The 20,001-nt window shown below is 42.2% G+C and overlaps 1 protein-coding gene across 1 annotated transcript in view; it reads left to right on the top strand.

Annotated features, from left to right (window-relative positions):
- MED12L (mediator complex subunit 12L) overlaps positions 1-20,001 on the top strand; it is a 300,557-nt gene that overhangs the window by 230,354 nt on the left and 50,202 nt on the right. Inside the window, exons 21-25 of the mRNA XM_075268816.1 lie at positions 43-270; positions 6,545-6,686; positions 7,788-7,908; positions 9,108-9,209; positions 19,032-19,145. Coding sequence (XP_075124917.1) covers positions 43-270; positions 6,545-6,686; positions 7,788-7,908; positions 9,108-9,209; positions 19,032-19,145 — 707 coding nt within the window. The remainder of the gene's footprint in view (positions 1-42; positions 271-6,544; positions 6,687-7,787; positions 7,909-9,107; positions 9,210-19,031; positions 19,146-20,001) is intronic.

The raw sequence follows: 20,001 nt of genomic DNA, 5'->3' as shown, positions 1-20,001 counted from the left end.
AATAGGAATAGCCCTCTGTTCACATTGTTTCTACCTTTCCAGTAGTGCTTGTTCAAAGGTAAAGCAGACAATATACAGCAGTGTGCAGCCCTCCAACTCTAATGTGCTATGGGATCCAGACTTCATGGCGGATTTTATAGAAAACCCTTCTGTTCATAATATTAATCACATGATGCTGGGAAAGATCCTCAGTGAAAATGCAGCAAATCGCTACAGTTTTGTCTGCAATGTCCTCATGAATGTGTGTATGGGGCACCAAGATGCAGAGAGGTAAGTCGTGTCCAGTTGTCTTTATTAAAACCTGTTATTGAACAAACATTCATTACTTTGCACTATTTTATACCTTACATGCCACTATTCTGTAGAGTGGATAGGGTCCCAGAAAGGGCGTGAAATTCAACATATATGTGGCGTAACACTGCGTTTTACAGTACCTGCAAAGTGGATGAATTCTGGCCATACACTGCAGAAAAAAAAACTGCAGTGGAAGAGCTGCAATTTCAAAATCGTATGCGTTTTTGAAAACCGCAGAATGTCAATTATACCTGCGTAATCGCTGGTATTTTCTGTATAGGTATAATAGGGATAGAAAGTCTGCAGAGGAAAACTCGACCGAATCGCAATGAAAAACATAGTGGAAACGAACGCTTTGCATTTCTACCAAGGTTATTTCCACGGCGCTTTTTTTTTTTTTTTGGGTGCACTTCCCTATGTGGGAATTTAACTGTTAAGCAGTAATACTGTTGAAATTAGTAATCCCTTGTCCATAGTATCAGGATTAAATGTTTGGTTGGGGTCTGACTGCTGACCCCATCCCAAGAACTGGGTGTTTTATTTCTACGTATTCATGCAAAAAGAGAGTACATCCGCATCTCTTGACCATTATAAAAAAATAGCTTTTAATTCGTCATCTTAAAATAATACAAGAAACAAAAATAAAGAAGTGAAAAAGATAGAAAATACAAAATGTGTTATTAAAAAATCGCTGTTGCTACATGACAGACACGTTTCAGGACTAAAATGTCACGCTGAAGAGGCTATGATTAAGGGATTTTTCATTCGTATGGTACAGCCGTGTGAGGGCTTGTTTTTTGCAAGACAAGTTAAGTTCTGTTGGTACCATTTTTAAGTACAGGGTTAATAAATTATTTGAAGTCGCTGTCTTTAGAGAATACGCCTAGGGGTGTGCACTAGAGAGCAATTTGTATATAGAATTTCAAGTTTTTATAATTTAAAAGATGTTTCATGGTGTATTTACATATATAAGAAGGTTTCATGCACCTGTGAATAAGGGATGCCTTACCAAAGTGACTTCAAAATTAAACATTTCCTTCAAGATCTCACAGATAGGTCGTCGTCTACATAAACACAGCTGAAGGTCTCTTTTTTTTTTTTTACCATTTTAACTTGAATTAAGATAGAAAGCAGATGGACAATGATCCTCACTGGCCTGTTTACCTCTCATTCTCTCAGAGCACCAGACTGTTTGGCCAAATTCTGAATATCTTAATTGTGTTGAAGTTCAAGTTCCAGGAAAAGCTACAGTCCTATGAAAAAGTTTGGGCACCCCTCTTAATCATTTTTAGTTCTAAATATTTTGGTGTTTGCAGCAGCCATTTCATTTTGATATATCTAATAACTGATGGACACAGTAATATTTCAGGATTGAAATGAGGTTTATTGTACTAACAGAGAATGTGCAATATGCATTAAACCAAAATTTGACCAGTGCAAAAGTATGGGCACCTCAACAGAAAAGTGACATTAATATTTAGTAGATCCTCCTTTTGCAAAGATAACAGCCTCTAGTCGCTTCCTGTAGCTTTTAATCAGTTCCTGGATGAAGGGATTTTGGACAAACAATTCAAGTTCAGTTAAGTTAGATGGTCGCCGAGCATGGACAGCCCGCTTCAAATCATCCCACAGATGTTCAATGATATTCAGGTCTGGGGACTGGGATGGCCCTTCCAGAACATTGTAATTGTTCCTCTGCATGAATGCCTGAGTCGATTTGGAGCGGTGTTTGGACATTGTATTGCTGAAATCTCCATCCCCGGCGTAACTTCAACTTCGTCACTGATTCTTGAACATTATTCTCAAGAATCTGCTGATACTGAGTGGAATCCATGCGACCCTCAACTTTAACAAGATTCCCGGTGCCGGCATTGGCCACACAGCCCCAAAGTATGATGGAACCTCCACCAAATTTTACAGTGGGTAGCAAGTGTTTTTCTTGGAATGCTGTTTCTTTTTGGACGCCATGCATAACGCCTTTTTTTTATAACCAAACAACTCAATCTTTGTTTCCAAAATGAAGTTGGCTTCTCCAAATGTGCTTTTGCATCCCTCAGGCAACTCTATTTATGGCGTACGTGCAGAAACGGCTTCTTTCTCATCACTCTCCCATACAGCTTCTCCTTGTGCAAAGTGCGCTGTATTGTTGACCGATGCACAGTGACACCATCTGCAGCAAGATGATGCTGCAGCTCTTTGGAGGTGGTCTGTGGATTCTCCTTGACTGTTCTCACCATTCTTCTTCTCTGCCTTTCTGATATTTTCCTTGGCCTGCCACTTCTGGGCTTAACAAGAACTGTCCCTGTGCTCTTCCATTTCCTTACTATGTTCCTCACAGTGGAAACTGACAGGTTAAATCTCTGAGACAACTTTTTGTATCCTTCCCCTGAACAACTATGTTGAACAATCTTTGTTTTCAGATCATTTGAGAGTTGTTTTGAGTAGCCCATGATGCCACTCTTCAGAGGAGATTCAAATAGGAGATCAATTTGCAATTGGCCACCTTAAATACCTTTTCTGATGATTGGATACATCTGGTTATGAAGTTCAAAGCTCACTGAGGTTACAAAACCAATTTTGTGCTTCAGTAAGTCAGTAAAAAGTAGTTAGGGGAATTCAAATCAATAAAATGATAAGGGTGCCCATACTTTTGCACCAGTCAAATTTTGGTTTAATGCATATTGCACATTTTCTGTTAGTACAATAAACCTCATTTCAATCCTGAAATATTACTGTGTCCATCAGTTATTAGATATATCAAACTGAAATGGCTGTTGCAAACACCAAAATATTTAGAACAAAAAATGATTAAGATTAATAGGGGTGCCCAAACTTTTTCATAGGACTGTATTTCATGAATCAGGTTGTATTCTAGGTATAGTGCCCAATAATCCTTGGCAGCCAGCAATTCTAAAAAGAACTGAACATAAAGAGACCTGTATGCTCTGCCTGTACAGTACCTACAGTACTTTCTAAAACAGGGGTCTCAAACTCAACTCAGCATGTGGGCCGCAGAGCAAGATCCCAGCCAGTCGGCGGGCCGCACCGCGGCAAATTTAGCTCCACCCACTTTTATGTTGACTCCGCCCATTCATTTTTCATGTGCTCCCACACTGTATAATCCACCTACAGTCACCCGTAAACTATATGTCCCCCCTCCATCTTTCCCCCAGTTACATATACACCAGTGGCGTAACTAGGAATGGCGGGGCCCCGTGGCGAACTTTTGACATGGGGCCCCCCCCCGACACCGAAGATCTCGACCGAGTCCCTCCTACGCATTCCTGCGCGCTCTATTATGTTCCATAGTGGCCCCTGTACACAGTATTATACCCAATAGTGGCCCCTGCACACAGTATTATACCCAATAGTGGCCCCTACAGGACTAAATACTGTCACGTCACCCGCTGACCGCTATACCAGGACAATTGTGGATAAAAAATCTGGTCATGTGCATTACAGTTTAGTAACTCCATGTGCCTCATATTAATAGCAGTTAACCCCATCATCTCCCTCACATTAACCCCTGTGTGCCTCACCATAAGAGTTACTGATATGTGAGAGATATGGAGGTAATAATAAAGTATCTTCATTATTATTACCCCCATATGTCTCACATATCAGTAACCCTTATGGTGAGGCACACAGGGGTTAATGTGAGGGAGATGATGGGATTAACTGCTATTAATATGAGGCACATGGAGTTACTAAAACACAAGTAATCACCCCATATGCCTGACATTAATAAGTAACCCCAGTACGTACCTGTGTAGCTTTAGTTTCATTTTCCTTCTTCCTTTCTTCCTCCAGTGCAGACTGCAGGAGCTCGGCAGGGATAAGCCCCGCCTCCTCCTCTCATTGGTGGGCAGAGGACAGCAGAGAAGGGGAGGGGGGAGAGAGGGGGAGCATCCTGAAGCCCTGACAGGAGCCAGAGCTGCAGCTCCTGTGTCTCAGCTGTTGCTGCAGCTTCGGGGCCCCCTGTTGGTGGAAAGTATTCCACCAACAGGGGGCCCCGATCATTATACTCGGGGGTCCGAAAAGACCTCCGAGAATAATGATAGCAGCTGTCACCGGGCCCCTAATGTCCCGGGCCCTGTGGCAGCTGCTACCGCTGCTATGGTGGTAGTTACGCCACTGATATACACCCTTCATCTGCCCCCAGATTCATGTCCCCCCATCTCTGCCCTCAGATTCATGTCCCCCCATCTCTGCCCCCAGATTCATGTCCCCCCATCTCTGCCCCCAGATTCATGTCCCTCCATTTCTGCCCCCAGTTTCATGTCCCCCCCATCTCTGCCCCCAGATTCATGTCCTTCCATTTCTGCCCCAGTGTCATGCCGTTCTCCCCCCTCCCTTCGTCTGCCCCCAGTGTCATGAGCCCCTTCATTCCACCTCAATGTTTAAAGAGGACCTTCCACCATTTTGCCCACAGGCAGTTCTATATACTGCCGGAAAGCTGACAGTGCGCTGAGTTCAGCACACTGTCGGCTTTCCCGATGTGGGCCCAGTGTGAAGAGCTTACGGTCCGGTACCGTAGCTCTTCTATGGTCAGAAGAGCGTCTCTGACACTCAGTCAGAGACGTCCTTCTTCACAGCACAGCCAATCGCGCTGTGCTGTGAGAGCCGGGAGGAACGCCCCCTCCCTCTGCTCGCAGTACTCGTCCATAGACGAGCATTATCAAGGATGGAGGGGGCGTTCCTCCCGGCTCTCACAGCACAGCGCGATTGGCTGTGCTGTGAAGAAGGACGTCTCTGACTGAGTGTCAGAGACGCTCTTCTGACCATAGAAGAGCTACGGTACCGGACCGTAAGCTCTTCACACTGGGCCCACATTGGGAAAGCCGACAGTGTGCTGAACTCAGCGCACTGTCAGCTTTCCGGCAGTATATAAAACTGCCTGTGGGCAAAATGGTGAAACGTCCGGATTCAACTTGGATCCGGCGTCTCTAGGCTTGTGCGGGCCGCACAAAATTGTTCAGGGGGCCGCATGCGGCCCACGGGCCGCGAGTTTGAGACCCCTGTTCTAAAAGGAAGGCAGAGATGACACTATTTTTCTGCAGTTGTGTTATTTTTGCTTTGCAACTGGTTGGCAAATGAGTAGTTTTTTATTTATTTATTTTATTTATTAAATATATATATAGTAATACATACAATACATAGGTGCACCAATAAGGAGTTGTAGGAATGGAATATTACTAGAATGAAAGGATAGGTGAAACTTTACAATTTAAAGAAGGCTCTGGTACCTTGTTGAGCCACCACTAGCCTGGATACTAGCCTGGAAGATTAGATAAAGTTGGGCCTAGTAGCGTACAGGTTCTCTATCATATCCTGCAGCAGATTTGCGCACAGATATTGGAGCTAGTCCTGTGTACTCTGCAAACTGGTAGGCTGATGAAGCTGTCATCCCAACTGGTCCCATAAATGCACGATTGGCAGTAAATCTGAAAACTGGATAGGGCAAATAAACATTGCAATCTGACAGACATGGCTGCAGGATGTCCTGTACATATTGCTGAGCTGTTAGTGTCCTCCCCAAACACTACGAAGGGTGACGCACTGTCATGTGCAGTTGCTCTCCAGTTTCCACACCAGGAAACAGTGGCTGGCGGTCATTGACAGGACATGTAATGGGTACGGTACTGTGACACCAAATTTACTTTTTCTAAGTGCCTGGTCTGGCCACAGACTGGCATTTAATGAAGGTGTCATCTGTGTCTGGATGGTGGACAAGGAAACTTTTGGCACTGCTTGTGTTTGTTGACAGATCAAATGATCCTCTTTACTGGAAACCTGGGTCTGTTTGCCACATGTGCATGCCCTCACGTAAGTACTGCTCCCAACAACACCTAAACGTTAAGTAATAGCCGAAATGGTGGGCAATTCGTTGAAATGAGCCTCCAACTTTTCTCACTCTACTGTCAACCGAACAAATGTCTTCAATTGTGTTGTAATGGCATCTCTAGCCGCAATCTATCAACATGAAATACACTACCTAAACGTAGCCTCTGAGAGCCATTTTATAGGGCAGTGGTTGAAACGCCCTATTGCTGGAGACTCGGTCTAATCTGACCATACCTTCCTAAGACATAATTGCATGCTGAGTGTTGCTGCAGTTCTATCTGATATTTTATTTCTGTCAATGAGTGCACTTGTCTTGCTCTGTTAACAAGTGGTCGTCCTACAGCAGTTTGATGCATAGAACTCCGTTGTTATTGCTCTCTATGAATGTAATGTCTTGTTTCTATAGGATCAATGATATATCTAACCTGTGTGCGGAGCTGACGGCCTGCTGTACAGTCCTGAGCTCAGAATGGCTGGGGGTGCTGAAGGCTCTCTGCTGCTCCTCCAATCATGTATGGGGGTTTAATGATTTACTCTGCAGTGTGGACGTAAGTGACTTAATACCAATATGTGTGCCCAACTCATTGTCTATAGGTAATACCCAAACTGTACAAACATGAAGATCTTACTAGTATTTATACTGATCTATGAGCTGCAGAGTATTCATGATGTAGACTTTCTTAACCAGGAACATGAATGGGAACAGATGGGCTAGTCACAGTGATTTTCCCACTAACAGTTATTTCCTATCCATACAACAGGGGATAAGTATCGGATTGATACAAGAATTGAAGACCCTATGTGTCTATGTGAATGTGGCATTAGAGTGCATGTGTGTCCATTGCTTCATTCATTTCTTTAGAGTGATGGACGCAGCTGAGTAAGGTGATTTGTCAGTCCCATAGAAATGAGTGGGGGGAGGTCACACATGTGGACTGCCACTGTATTTATAGAGTCGTGTCAGAGACCCCAGTCTTGTGATGACTAGAGGTCCCAGTGATTGGATCCTTAGGGATTAGTCACTTATCCCCTTATCCTTGTGAATGGGAATAAGTTAGTTCCAGCTGTTATTTGGAAAACAGCTATAACTTTTTTCTTATATAACATGTACAACTTGCAAATGCCAAAGCAATGAATAAATGTTTACTAAATTGAGGAAATTCTGCATAATCTGTTTGAATAGCAGTTATTTTCTATCAGCTTTTCGTATAAAAAATACGTCTCATGTTGGATATCCTGTAGGTGTTTAATATGACATACACGGTAAAGTTGTTTTACTCTGAAAATACATTATATTACTTATTATACACTGCTACAGAGACACATTATAACACACAGCTCCATTTAATATTGCAGGCTTCAGAGCTAAAATAATAATAAAAAATATTATGGAGAGGCGCATATGTCACTATCTCTCTCTTCAGAGTGGCTGCAAGACAGCAGTTGGGAGACCCCTTTCTAAAGACATTGTAGTTGTGGGTATATAAGAGGTGGGATCAGCATCTATTGGATATTTAGGGCATATCCTGTAGATATTCCATAAATGTCCAAGATAGGAATAACCCTGAAAGTGTTAAAATGTGAGTCAAGTAAAAAACAAAATGTCTGTTCCATGTATAAACCCTGTTCATTTTGCTCTTGTTTTCTAGGTTAGCGACCTCTCATTTCACGACTCACTGGCCACTTTTGTTGCTGTTCTAATAGCACGCCATTGCTTTTCACTGGAAGACGTGGTCCAGCATGTTGCTCTTCCATCCCTACTGGCTGCAGGTAGCATTCTTGAGTAATGGGGCTTAATATGGATTACACAACTAAATATGACATGTTTAAGTAATTATCTGTGGTAGCGAAAACTTCTGGCAGTTCAGAAGGTGAAATTTACTAGTACAGATGCACAGGTTAAGTTAGCTTTTATTAATGATGCCTGTTTCTTCGCCTCTGGATCACATGAATGACCCAACGCTACTCCAAAAATAAGCAGGAAGCGTAGAGTGGCGTCAATCACATGATCCAGAGTTTGAGTGCCAGCTATGGAGACAAACTAGAACACCTCTGGTCCCGAGGCAGCACTATATGGTGTGATAAGGATAAGGGAGCCAACATCTACATCAGTAAGGGTCTATTCACACGGAGTAAAAGCGCGCTCATTTTGACATAATACAAGTGTAAAAATAAGACACCTATTGACTTCAATGACATTTTTTTACACGTGTAAAAAAAAAAAAAAAAAACGCGTTTCTTTTGAAATTTCCCCACTGTGGGACTATTAAAGGATTATCTTATCTTATCTTAAGGCCACCGAAAAGCTGCTTTTTCATTGCAGATTTTTCTGTTTTTTGAGAAAAAAAAAAGAAGTAAAAAGCAGGAGTCAGTATAAAAGATATGGGAAGTATAAAGGGACTTAACTCCTGGCTTTGGCGAAATCTGCAACAAAAAAGCAGCTTTTCTTCAATGTGAGGCCTTAGCCTAACTTAGACTAGATACTCTTAAACTGTGCTGATAGTGGATCATAACTCGAGAGTATCTTTTGATTGCCCTGTCTAGACTGTACACTGTCTGCTTCCACTACTACTATAAAACAAAATATGCAAAAATTTTTTGCAATTTTTGGCTTACAATTTTACACCTTGTACCATGGCCCTCTTCTTATAGGCTATCCACTAAGCCACCTTCCTCGACTGACTTGTTTATCATTGTTGTTAAGATAATCGATAAATGGTATATTGAAGGAATGAGTCATATGATGCAAAGTATGTAGCAATATAAAGTGAAAATCTTGGAAAAACACTAAATCACAACAGAAAACAGAAACATTTGTCAAAAGCCTTTGCCTTCTAATATATAAAGACACAAACCCATACCTCTATAAACTTGTTCTCCTGCACTTATCTACTAAGTCATAATGTAATATGGATAATAGGCATCTTACATCATACTATTATACTTAATAATAGAGCTTGTCATTATAGCTTGTGGGGACCCCGATGCTGAACCAGGCGCCAGAATGACCTGCCGTCTCCTCTTACATCTGCTGAGAACACCACAGATCAGCACATATGGAGGAACAAATGGTGAGTTTGGGAACCTGTGAACCTGTGACATGGAAAATACCCTGCAATCTGTAGAAAAGGATCATTTAGTCATGGGGGCAGTCCTATAAGTAATGCACAGCTATGTTTGTATGCACAGTCATACATGAAAGGCTGTAGATCACTAAGAAGGATTGCCCCAGGACTAGATGACTGTTTCTAAGCATAGCAAGCTAAATGAAAGGTTGCAGTGAGTCTTGAATATTTCAGAAAACCAGTGCCCCCCCCCCTCAAGACAAGAGGGGTACGTGGGCGTTCAGGCTGTATGTGAATAAGAGGGTGACGTGGGGTGCAGGGTGTGTATAAGCAAGACGGGAAATGGGGGTACAAGCAAGAGGGGGGAATGGGGGTGCAAGCTGTGTATGAGCAAGAGCCTGCACGCCCATGTACCCCTCTTGATCACATAGGGCAGAATGGGGGGTGCAGACTATAAGCAAGAGGGGTACATGGGAGTGCAGGCTGTGTGTGAGAAAGGGAGGAATGGGGGTGCAGACTTTCTCACACACAGCCTGCACACCCATGTACCCCTCTTGCTCAGCCGCAACCTGTAACCCACTCCCCCCATTGTACACTGACCTGTACATTCCGGTTAGCTCCGCCCACACAATACTTTGATTCTATCTTAGTTGGTTAAAGGACCTTTGATGACGTCATGTCACAGGTTGTTAACCTACTAGGATAGATGCCGGCACAGGGTTTGGGACAGCGGGCAGGAGATAGAAGTTTCTCCTGCCTGTTGTCATTATGCAAGTACCGGGAGGCAGGGGCTTGGACAGGAGGCGGCTCCTGCTTGGTAGTGAAGCTGGCAATTGCTGGCTTCGTTACTGTTAAAAGATGGAGTGTGGAGGAGGCAGCTCCTCTCCGCATCCATCTTTAGACAGCACCCGGCGCTGCAGTAAATAGGGCTGTTACGTACTGGTGTTACTCCAGCAGGTAACGGCCTATTTAAAAAAAAAAAAAAATCTGCAGTGGTAACAGCTGCTACCGGGCCTCCTAGTTTCCCAGGCACTGTGGCAGCTGCTACCGCTGCTCCCTGGGTAGTTATACCCCTGCATAAAACTATATACCATTCTACTCAGATCCCCCTGTTCTATAATATGCTGTCTGCAGATTATACTGCATTTTCCATGCCACAGGTTCCCTTCAAACTAATACCAATGGAATATTACTGTATGGACTGTGCATGCCCTTCATGTGTGATAGTGCTGTATACTCAGAGTGACATAAAGTGAAGGGTTTTTCTGACCTTTTACAAAAAATTTGACTCAAGCTTAAAAATAGCACAAAAAATAGTCACATCCTAAGATTTCCAGTCTCCTGCCACTTAACAAACAAAGGCATTGGGGAACCAGGGAACCTTTGGCACTGGAACAGCAGGGACTTTGAACGTTGTGTATGTGACAGTTTCTTATGTTTAGTCATATTGCATGTGAACCACAAGGTTAACCTTAAGTGTAAAACAACTTAAGAATTCTCAGAAAAAAAAAATAAGAGAAAAAAGCTTTTTAGTTGGTATTAAAGGTTTTAAAACAATTTGATTTACATTATACAGAGACTGCTTTTAAAGAGGTTATGCCAAAAAAAGTTTTTTTTTTTTCCCTCTGTCCATGGTACCATAATACTTTCTTGTTGTATAACGTCTTTAAAGCTAAGCTGTGTTTTATAGTACCAGCAAAGTTAATGCGATTCTGGCTAATCCCATGCACAAATGGAAAAAAATGTTACAGAAAAGCTATATGTTTAAAAATGCATGTGTTTGAAAGCGCAACGTGTCAATTTTAGCTGTGGAAATGCGAGCATTTACCTATAGATTTAATAGGGGAAGAAAAAAAGACAGAGAAAAACTCAACAAAGACACAATGAAACATGCTTTGGAAAAAAACCGTAAAGTGTTTTTGCTGCTGTTTTTTTTTTTTTTTTTTTTTTTTTTCCTGTGGTTCGCTACTGGGGGCTTAGCCTAAAGGTATACTCAATGACTGAGAATTCACTACTGAGAGAGATTCACAGCAGGGAGACTATTAGGGACTGAAAAATGTATAACACTTCACTTTTAATAATATAATTAAAAATGGAATGTGAAACAACCAAACGAAACAACACAAATACAACCCACCAAACCAACTGGATATAAGTTCTTTTGAACCAGTTAAAAGTGAGAGTTATGGGTTATATATTTATCTACCTCCCTAAGCCAAATGTTAACGAGCAGTGGTATGACTATGTGGACTATGCAGGGCAATGTACTCTTAACCCCTGGACCTATAGAATGTAGCCACCATAACCACCTCTAACCCCAGTAACCTCAGGAGTCTAGTCTATGGATGAGTACAGTCAGGGGGAGGGGCGTTCCTCACAGCCCAGCTAGACTGTCAGGAAGACCCTTCTGATAGTGGGTTGCCGTTATAACAGCACCAATATCTCCAGTCCCAGGGCACAAAACAGGATTTAAGGCTACATGCAGGATTTTGCTGTCCGCTTGAAAAATCGGACATCTTTGCAAACAGACACTTAAGGACACCCACGGACACTAAAGGACACTACATAGTGTCCCATTTAAAACAATGCAAATTGTGAATGGACACAGCTAGTGTCCGATGCTAAAATCATTTAATACCCTTCTGATCTTTGGACTACAAGATGGAATTGTATGGTGCAGAAAAAGCATGAATATACAGTATAGAAGAACATGTAACTGTAATGGGCGCTGCTACTCCAACAATTGGCCCTATAAAATGTAGGTTATTTTTCATTAATTACACACAAATAGTCAAATGCAAAAGAAATTCATTTTTACCACAATGCAATATCCATTTCTCCAATATTAAAATCAATCTTTACTGAGGTCCAATTCAAATTATTTCTAAACTGTTAAAAATTAGTCTGGTTTGTGCTTTTTGGTAAGTACTAAGTATGCCTGTGTCCCTATAGTTTATTCTTCCTAATTGGGAACTTGTATCTCACATTTATTCCCCGTATTGATGGACAAAACTGCAATTTGTGTCCGAATTCTAGCACATTAAAACTACCACCAATATTAAAATAATCTAAATTGATCCCTCCTTGTCATGTTTTGCTAGGGATACCAGTGTCCTCAGGGGTTATAGCAATTCGTAAGGACCTTATAAAATCTCATTTTTACATTATGGGAAGACATGTATAGAAAAGCACCAATCACTACCTCTCTATCCCCTTAAATCAATCCCTCCTATAGATCTATAGATAGATAATAATGTCAGCCAATGTGATACCATTTGTCTCCCCTAATCTGGCGCACGCACCCCATAGACTATAATAGGGTCAGTGAGCTTGCCGCGCACTGCCTGCACGAATCATGCGGACATGATTCCTGCGGGCAGTGCGCGGCAAGCACACGGACCCCATTATAGTCTATGGGGACCATGCACTTTGACAGTACAACGGTTGCAATTGCGTTTGTATTCTGTTTGGGGGGTCTCCATGTGGATTCTCCATGGACTGAATACAAAAGCAGATGTGAATGAGAGGTAAGACCATGCATAGTCCATACCTTCCCCATGGTGTCATCGCACATGCACCCTCACCTAGTATCACTCTGAGACCAAGTCCCGAATTTGAGGAAGGATGGAGGATGCACTAGGAACTAGTTTCCGTGATGTTATTTGGTGAAAATGGCTTTCTTTTGGCAATTTGTGTGTAAGTAATGGAGGTAGTCTCCACCCCCACCCCCCTTCCACATTGTTCCAGCTATGCTAGTCTAGGACTTCTCCTGCCTTTTCCTTTGGATTCTCACCAGTCTGAACATTGTGATCCCTGGACCTCACCACAGGTTATAGACTAGTCTACATCCTTAGTAATAAATTTCCTAGTTTTGTTTTGTCTCCAGAATACAGGATAACATTAAAATAATAAGTGAGTAAATTATACTAAACCAAAATCTGATACAGCCTGAGAAAAGGTTGTGTAGTTTCTGACCAAAAACGACATCTCCTTGTCACTAGACCCGGGCAGGGTTTGTAGGTTTAGTATGACCTCTTTTCCATGTTTTAATGAATTGATGGAAACAGACCTTAGATAAATGTTCAATTAATTTATTATTAATATTTTTCATATACTTAGCAATGCCAATTATTAACCAGTATTAAAATTGAGCATGTTTTTTTGTGAATATACAGTATCATCTCATTTATACCTGCGCAATTGTCGCTGTTAATTTCAACACCCAATATGCTACCCCTACTGTCAGGTGGGCAGTACTGGGTTCGAACATAAGGGTTGTTCATATAATAAGGATATTGGGTGCTGAAACCAACAGAGAGGATTTTGCAGTAATGTTAGGCACTAGAGTAAAAAACCCAAGTGTATCGGAATCAGTGAAGCAGAGACAAATGCAAAAAGTTGTAGTTGGTGGTGAAAGATTCTCTTTATTTCTTTTACATTCCTTACATATTACTGTGATCTACTGTATACAAGTTTTACGGCATAAAAAAGGTGTCAGTTTTGGCATACGTAGTTTTTGTGACTTTTTGCTATTTTCACTTATTTTGCTGCTTTTCAAGAGTGATGAATTGGACTGAGCAGGGGAAATGAGACCATCTCTGCAGCGACAGATTTTTCTACTGACATTACTTATGGTGCAAATCTAAGCCTGCTAATAGTAGGAAGGCATGCAGGTTTAGCTGTGCACTAGGCATTTGCCTCATAACATATTTGGCCATTGTACTCCAAAGATTGGTACAGACAGAGAAAAGCTTGCACAGGTTATGATATAAACTACCTGCCCTTGCTGCTTCATCGCCCACTAAGGGTCACCTTACCACTGAAGGTAGTCATAAATACGCAGATTTACAATCAAAATGTCATGTTCCATTGTCAGGTTTCTTTATGCTGCCTGAGTCTCGGTTCACATCTGCGCCTGCTCTCTGTATAAGAATTCCATTCCCCTCTCCGCATGAAATTTTTTTCGCCCTTTTCAGGAGGAAAGCGAATGGAAACCACGCAGACCCTATTACAGTCTATAGGGTCCGCGAGTTTCCTAAGGTAACCACTTTTATGTGTATTAGGCTTCCATTTGGGGGGGTCCCGAAGCTGACCCTCGAATGGAAACCCGAGCGCAAATGTGATGTGAACCTAGCCTAGCCTAAGTGCTATTTAAAATAAGAATTAGAGGATCAAATTTTATCTCCCTGCAATTTACTTCTCATAGAGACTTCTGTGAATGTGCAACTACACAGAAGCGACAGTAACGTTTTTATATTGTAGTCTATAAAGGCAATCATCTCTACATGAGGTTTCTATTTTATGACAGCCCCATTAAGATGGAATTCACTTGTGTTACTTTGTCAGGTTCCTGACCGGTTTGGTAGGTTTTTATGATCTCTCTTACATGTTTTAATGAATAAATGGCGAAGGACCTCGACTACCTGACAAACCGCCCTCAGTATGTGAGAGCCCGGGACTGTGTGTCTGACACTGTGATCTGTAGTACGGGGGCTCCACAAGGTACAGTTCTTGCCCCATTTCTCTTCACACTGTACACTGCACAACTCATCCAGCTGTTACTTACAGAAGTACTCTGATGACTCTGCTATAGTAGGCCTTATCATTGATGGTGACGATTGAGAATACAGAGACTTAAACCAGGACTTTGTTGAATGGTGCCAGCAGAACCACCTCAGGATTAATGCTGGGGAGACCAAGGAGATGGTGGTGGACTTTAGTAAACAGAGAAGTGCTCCGAACCCGAGATCCAAGAGACATGCATTGAGATAGTCAGGACCTATAAGTACCTGGGCGTGATCCTCAACAATAAACTAGACTGGGCTGGTCACCTGGAGGCGCTGCACAGAAAGGTCCACAGCAGACTCTACCTGCTCAGGAGGCTGATGGCCTTCAGAGTCCAGGGGACACTTCTTAGGGCCTTCTTCAACTCTGTGGTTGCATCAGCCATCTTTTTCGGTGTGGCCTGCTGGGGGAGCAGTGTATCAACCAGGGACAGAAATAGACGTGACAGGCTGATCAGAAGGGCCAGCTCTGTCCTGGGGAGCCCCCTGGACCCAGTATAGGTGGACCCAGTAAAGGACACTGTCAGTGAGGAGCTCCATGTGGGAGAACAAATCCCACCCCATGTATGAGTATGAGACCTTGATGGCACTTGGCAGCACTGTAAGTGACCGTCTGCTTCACCCCAAGTGTGAGAAGGAGCGCTATCGCAGGTCCTTCCTTCCAACCGCGATCAGGCTGTATAATCTACATCAGACCAAGCAAAGATCACTCCGTACAGAAAACTAATGATTATGACTAGAGACGAGCGAGTACTGTTCGGATCAGCCAATCCGAACAGCACGCTCGCATAGAAATGAATGGACGTAGCAGGCACGTGGGGGGTTAAGCGGCAGGCCGCCGTCAAAGTGGAAGTACCAGGTGCATCCATTCATTTCTATGGAGCGTGCTGTTCGGATCGGCTGATCCGAACAGTACTCGCTCATCTCTAATTATGACGTCTTCCTTCTTCTGTTCCTAAGCTGCTATGGACTCCTAGTATATCTTCTCTTCTCAGCATATGTGTGTCTCCTTCTGTAATATATTACTGTGTATTATCCTGTATCTGTATTACTATGCTGCTATAACATACTGAAATTTCCCCACTGTGGGACTATTAAAGGATTATCTTATCTTATCTTAGACCGATATATGATCAGGAACCAAATGTTTATTTTGTTTTCCACTAACAGATGTAGCAAACTTTAACTTGATAACATCGCTCAGTGGTTAGCACTGTAGCCTTGCAGCGCTGGAGTCCTGGGTTCGAATCCAACCAAGGACAACATCAGCAAGGAGTTTGTATGTTCTCCCCATGTTAGCATGTGTTTCTTCCCATACTCAAAAGACATACTGATAGGGAAATGCAGATTGTGAGCCCTACATGGGAAAGTGACTGACAATGTCTATAAAAGCGCTGCAGAATATCTTGCCCCAGACATTAAACTATTTTCATGAAGATATATCTAAAAGTAACCAATAGTTTTAAAGTTTACTATATCCATTATTACACGACTGATACTTTGATGATCCATTGTAATGGACCGTCAAAATATAGATCATATTCTATTTTTGTTCGTGTTCATGGATCACTGCTGCTTGCATCGCTTTTCTCTCCACATTTTTTAAGTGGTTTTGGGAAACAAATACCCTGAATGAACTTCAAGCTCTGGTGTGAACCAAGGACAACATCAGCAAGGAGTTTGTATGTTCTCCCCATGTTAGCATGTGTTTCTTCCCATACTCAAAAGACATACTGATAGGGAAATGCAGATTGTGAGCCCTACATGGGAAAGTGACTGACAATGTCTATAAAAGCGCTGCAGAATATCTTGCCCCAGACATTAAACTATTTTCATGAAGATATATCTAAAAGTAACCAATAGTTTTAAAGTTTACTATATCCATTATTACAGGGTAATTATTAGAATAAAGCAACACGTATATATGTATATATTTGAGTAATGCCAGTATTTCTGACTACAGTGTCACCATTATCATCTATTTTGGCAGTTTTCCCTCTTTGCAGGTTCTACCTGTTCTTTCTCCTGAGTTCATTTCCAGGAGCCTGAGACATTTGCTGTTATTATAATTTCTCACCCTCTGGACACAGCCCCCTACCCTAACTCTAAAATTTGTTCCTGCTTCCAGTAAACTAGTATGTTATGTCCTGGGTTAGCTTCCATTTCTCTGAATTTCAGTATTGTCAATAGCAGCATCTGTTCCTTCACAACACAGGAGAGATGGTAGCCTGGGGAAGATCCAGGCTTTGTCCTCTTTATAGCATATCTGTAATTCCAGGAAAAAAATTAAAATAAGACTTTGTGTTTGCATCTGAGTAGTGCCAGTGTTCCTGACAACAATGTCACCTTTCATATAGCTTTTGGCAATTTTGCCCCTTTCTGCTGGCTCCATCTGTAGGAGCAATTGTAAGTTCTAGAAGGGTAGGACAATTTATCATCCCTCTATGCCAGAAAGCTGTCACTACAGATTTACAGCTTTTTAAACACCTTTCACTCAAAATTTTTTTGCTCCAATAAGTTTTTTACCTTGCCCTCATCATTTTCAGAAAGGGGTTGTGTTTTGGGTATGCTGTGGGTGGGCCACAGTCTAGCCACATAGACTGGTGAAAAGATGCGCTTGATTTATGATAAGGTGTGTGTCTCATCATAAATTATGTGCACCCTCTGGCGGCACAGAGGATATTAAGACCTGTGTACTATGTACCATTCTTGGTATATCTCTCTCTGTTTTGTCATGTCCCATAACTCAGGGGTATACATCTTGCTCCTCAACCCAGAAATTTGTTGTATAGTGTGCTTCGCTCTCAGAATGATTGAGAGATGTAATGGTCAAACAGGTAACTATCGTATATACTCGAGTATAAGCCGACTCGAATATAAGCTGAGGCCCCTAATTTTACCACAAAAAACTGGGAAAACTTATTGGCTTGAGTATAAAGAGAGGGGGGGAAATGCAGCAGCTACTGGAAAATTTCAAAAATTAAAATGGCCGGAGTTTTTGGGTGCAGTAGAGGCTGGGGAAAGGGAGGGGGTGTTTTGGTTGTCTGTCTGCCCCTTCCCTGAGCTTGAGGACTGGGTTTATTTTCCCCCACTTGGAATTCAGCGTCATGGCTGATCGGTAAGGACTGCGCCCTCACAGTATATCAGTACGGATAGACTGTCAGGAGGTCCATTACCAGCTAAACTGTCAGGAACGCCCTTCTGACAGTGAAGCGCTATTGGTAAATGCACTGATATTTCTTGCCCTGGGGCACATAACGGGAAAGCTGACAGTGCGCTGAATTCAGTGCACTGTCGGCTTTCTAGCGGTATATAAAATATAATAATGCTTTTGAGTAGCCCTCTACTAGTGTTCTAGAAGCCCATTGAGGGTCAGATCAATTCCAAAGTGGCTGCTGGCTTTCTCATTTGCCTGCTACTGCCTGTCCCACCTACTGTAGGTGTCTCACTCTGGTTCTCACTATCCACTTCATATAGACCTGCTTTGAATCTCTGTTTTCTCCTGACTGGTAAACTACTACTGTACCCTTCACAGAAATAATTCTTAGCCATTGTTGGTAGCAGGAGTACAAATTGCTGAACTCCCTGCATTACAGGTTTATGGCTAAAAAAATAAATAAAAATAAAAATAAAATAAAACCCTACACTTGTTCACAAAAATCTGAATTCAAAAAAACCCGTTATCTTGCAACAATAGCAATACTTCTGTATTTAAGTAGTTAAATGGTTGGGATCAGAATGTCCTCCAATCCCAGCTGTTAGTGCTGGAGTGTGGTTGTCAATCTCAGCAAGGGTAAGTTCACATGTAGTTTTTTGGTTTGGAATGGGAGCCTTCTTTTTGGTCAGGATTTTGAGGCGATTACGGCCTCAAAACCCTGACGAAAAAACTCTGTGTGAACTTACCCCAATAGTCTCAATCCTGATTGTTGTGTTAAACTGTTGTACTCAGGCAGTCAAAAATTGTAAGTGTATGCCATTAAGTGGGAACTACCTTCTGACACACGGAGCCCGTGCAGGGCTTTCTCCCCACCAAGACTGTGGTGTAGATGTGAATGTAGCCTAACAGTATATCGATGCAGATTTGGGTGGTCGTGTCAAAGGGGTTTCACAGTAATACTTGGTTATGTGCAATGATCTCTCAACAAAGGACTGTGGCATAATGCGATATTTATTCCATTCCACATATTATATATGTATATATTATTTACGTAGAATATTTTTCTCAACATTTATATTTACAGTACATTTATGTTTTTTCTGTTAGGGAAACTTGCGCCTGGATTATGCTCATCGTGTGACAGACATCTTTTGACAGCTGCTCATAACAGCATTGAAGTTGGAGCTGTTTTTGCAGTTCTCAAAGCTATCCTGATGCTGGGTAAGTTCTAATGAGTATAAGCCATAGTTAATACGATTACCCTGAGTAATTTACCACTGTTGTACAGATCTATCATGTAATAAATGTGGCTAGTATAATTATAATATTAGCAGTAATTAGGCTCTGTTCACATCTGCCATTATAAACGGAAACCACATCTTCCACGCTAAATGGAAACAATGGTACAGTGTGTCTTACAATGCTGGCAGTTTTCTCACATTGTTTACTATATTGATGGAAAAATAGTGCTACACGAAGTGCTATTTTTCCAATTATAAAATACATAATCTGCAATAGGGATTCCTAATGGAGTAGGGCTTGTTCACATCTGCGCCCGGTCTCTGCTCATACAGGTTTCCGTTTCCTGCACAAAACTGAGCAGGAGACGGAAACCTGCAGGACTCTTTCATACCCATTCATTTGAATGGGTTTGAAAGATGTCCGGCCGTGAGCGCCGATTAGCGTTTTATGCTCTTTAAATCGGACACAGAGTCGGACATGCAGTACTCTGTGTCCGGTTTAAAAAAAAAAAAACTTTCGCGGCGGAGAGCATAAAACGCTCACCGGCGCACATGGCCGGACCCAGTCTGACAGCTTTTCATATTCTGCATGCAGAAGACGTAAAGCTCAGAACGGAGTCCGGGCGATAGTGTGAACCTAGCGTCTCTGTCTCAGATGTGAGCATAGCCTTATACATCTAGTAGCCCACTATTTGTACTCTCAGTTGAATAAACCCTGGTTGGAGAAAATCACCTGTCCTGCAGGTAATAGTAATGTTTTACACTTTAAGACTGGGTTCACACCAGAGCTTGAAGTTCATTCAGGGTATTTGTTTCCCAAAACCACTTAAAAAATG

Source organism: Leptodactylus fuscus, chromosome 3 (genome assembly GCF_031893055.1).
Source record: "Leptodactylus fuscus isolate aLepFus1 chromosome 3, aLepFus1.hap2, whole genome shotgun sequence".
Taxonomy (NCBI): domain Eukaryota; kingdom Metazoa; phylum Chordata; class Amphibia; order Anura; family Leptodactylidae; genus Leptodactylus; species Leptodactylus fuscus.
The sequence above is the reverse complement of the archived record's forward strand: the minus strand, read 5'-3'. Positions and strand labels throughout refer to the sequence as shown.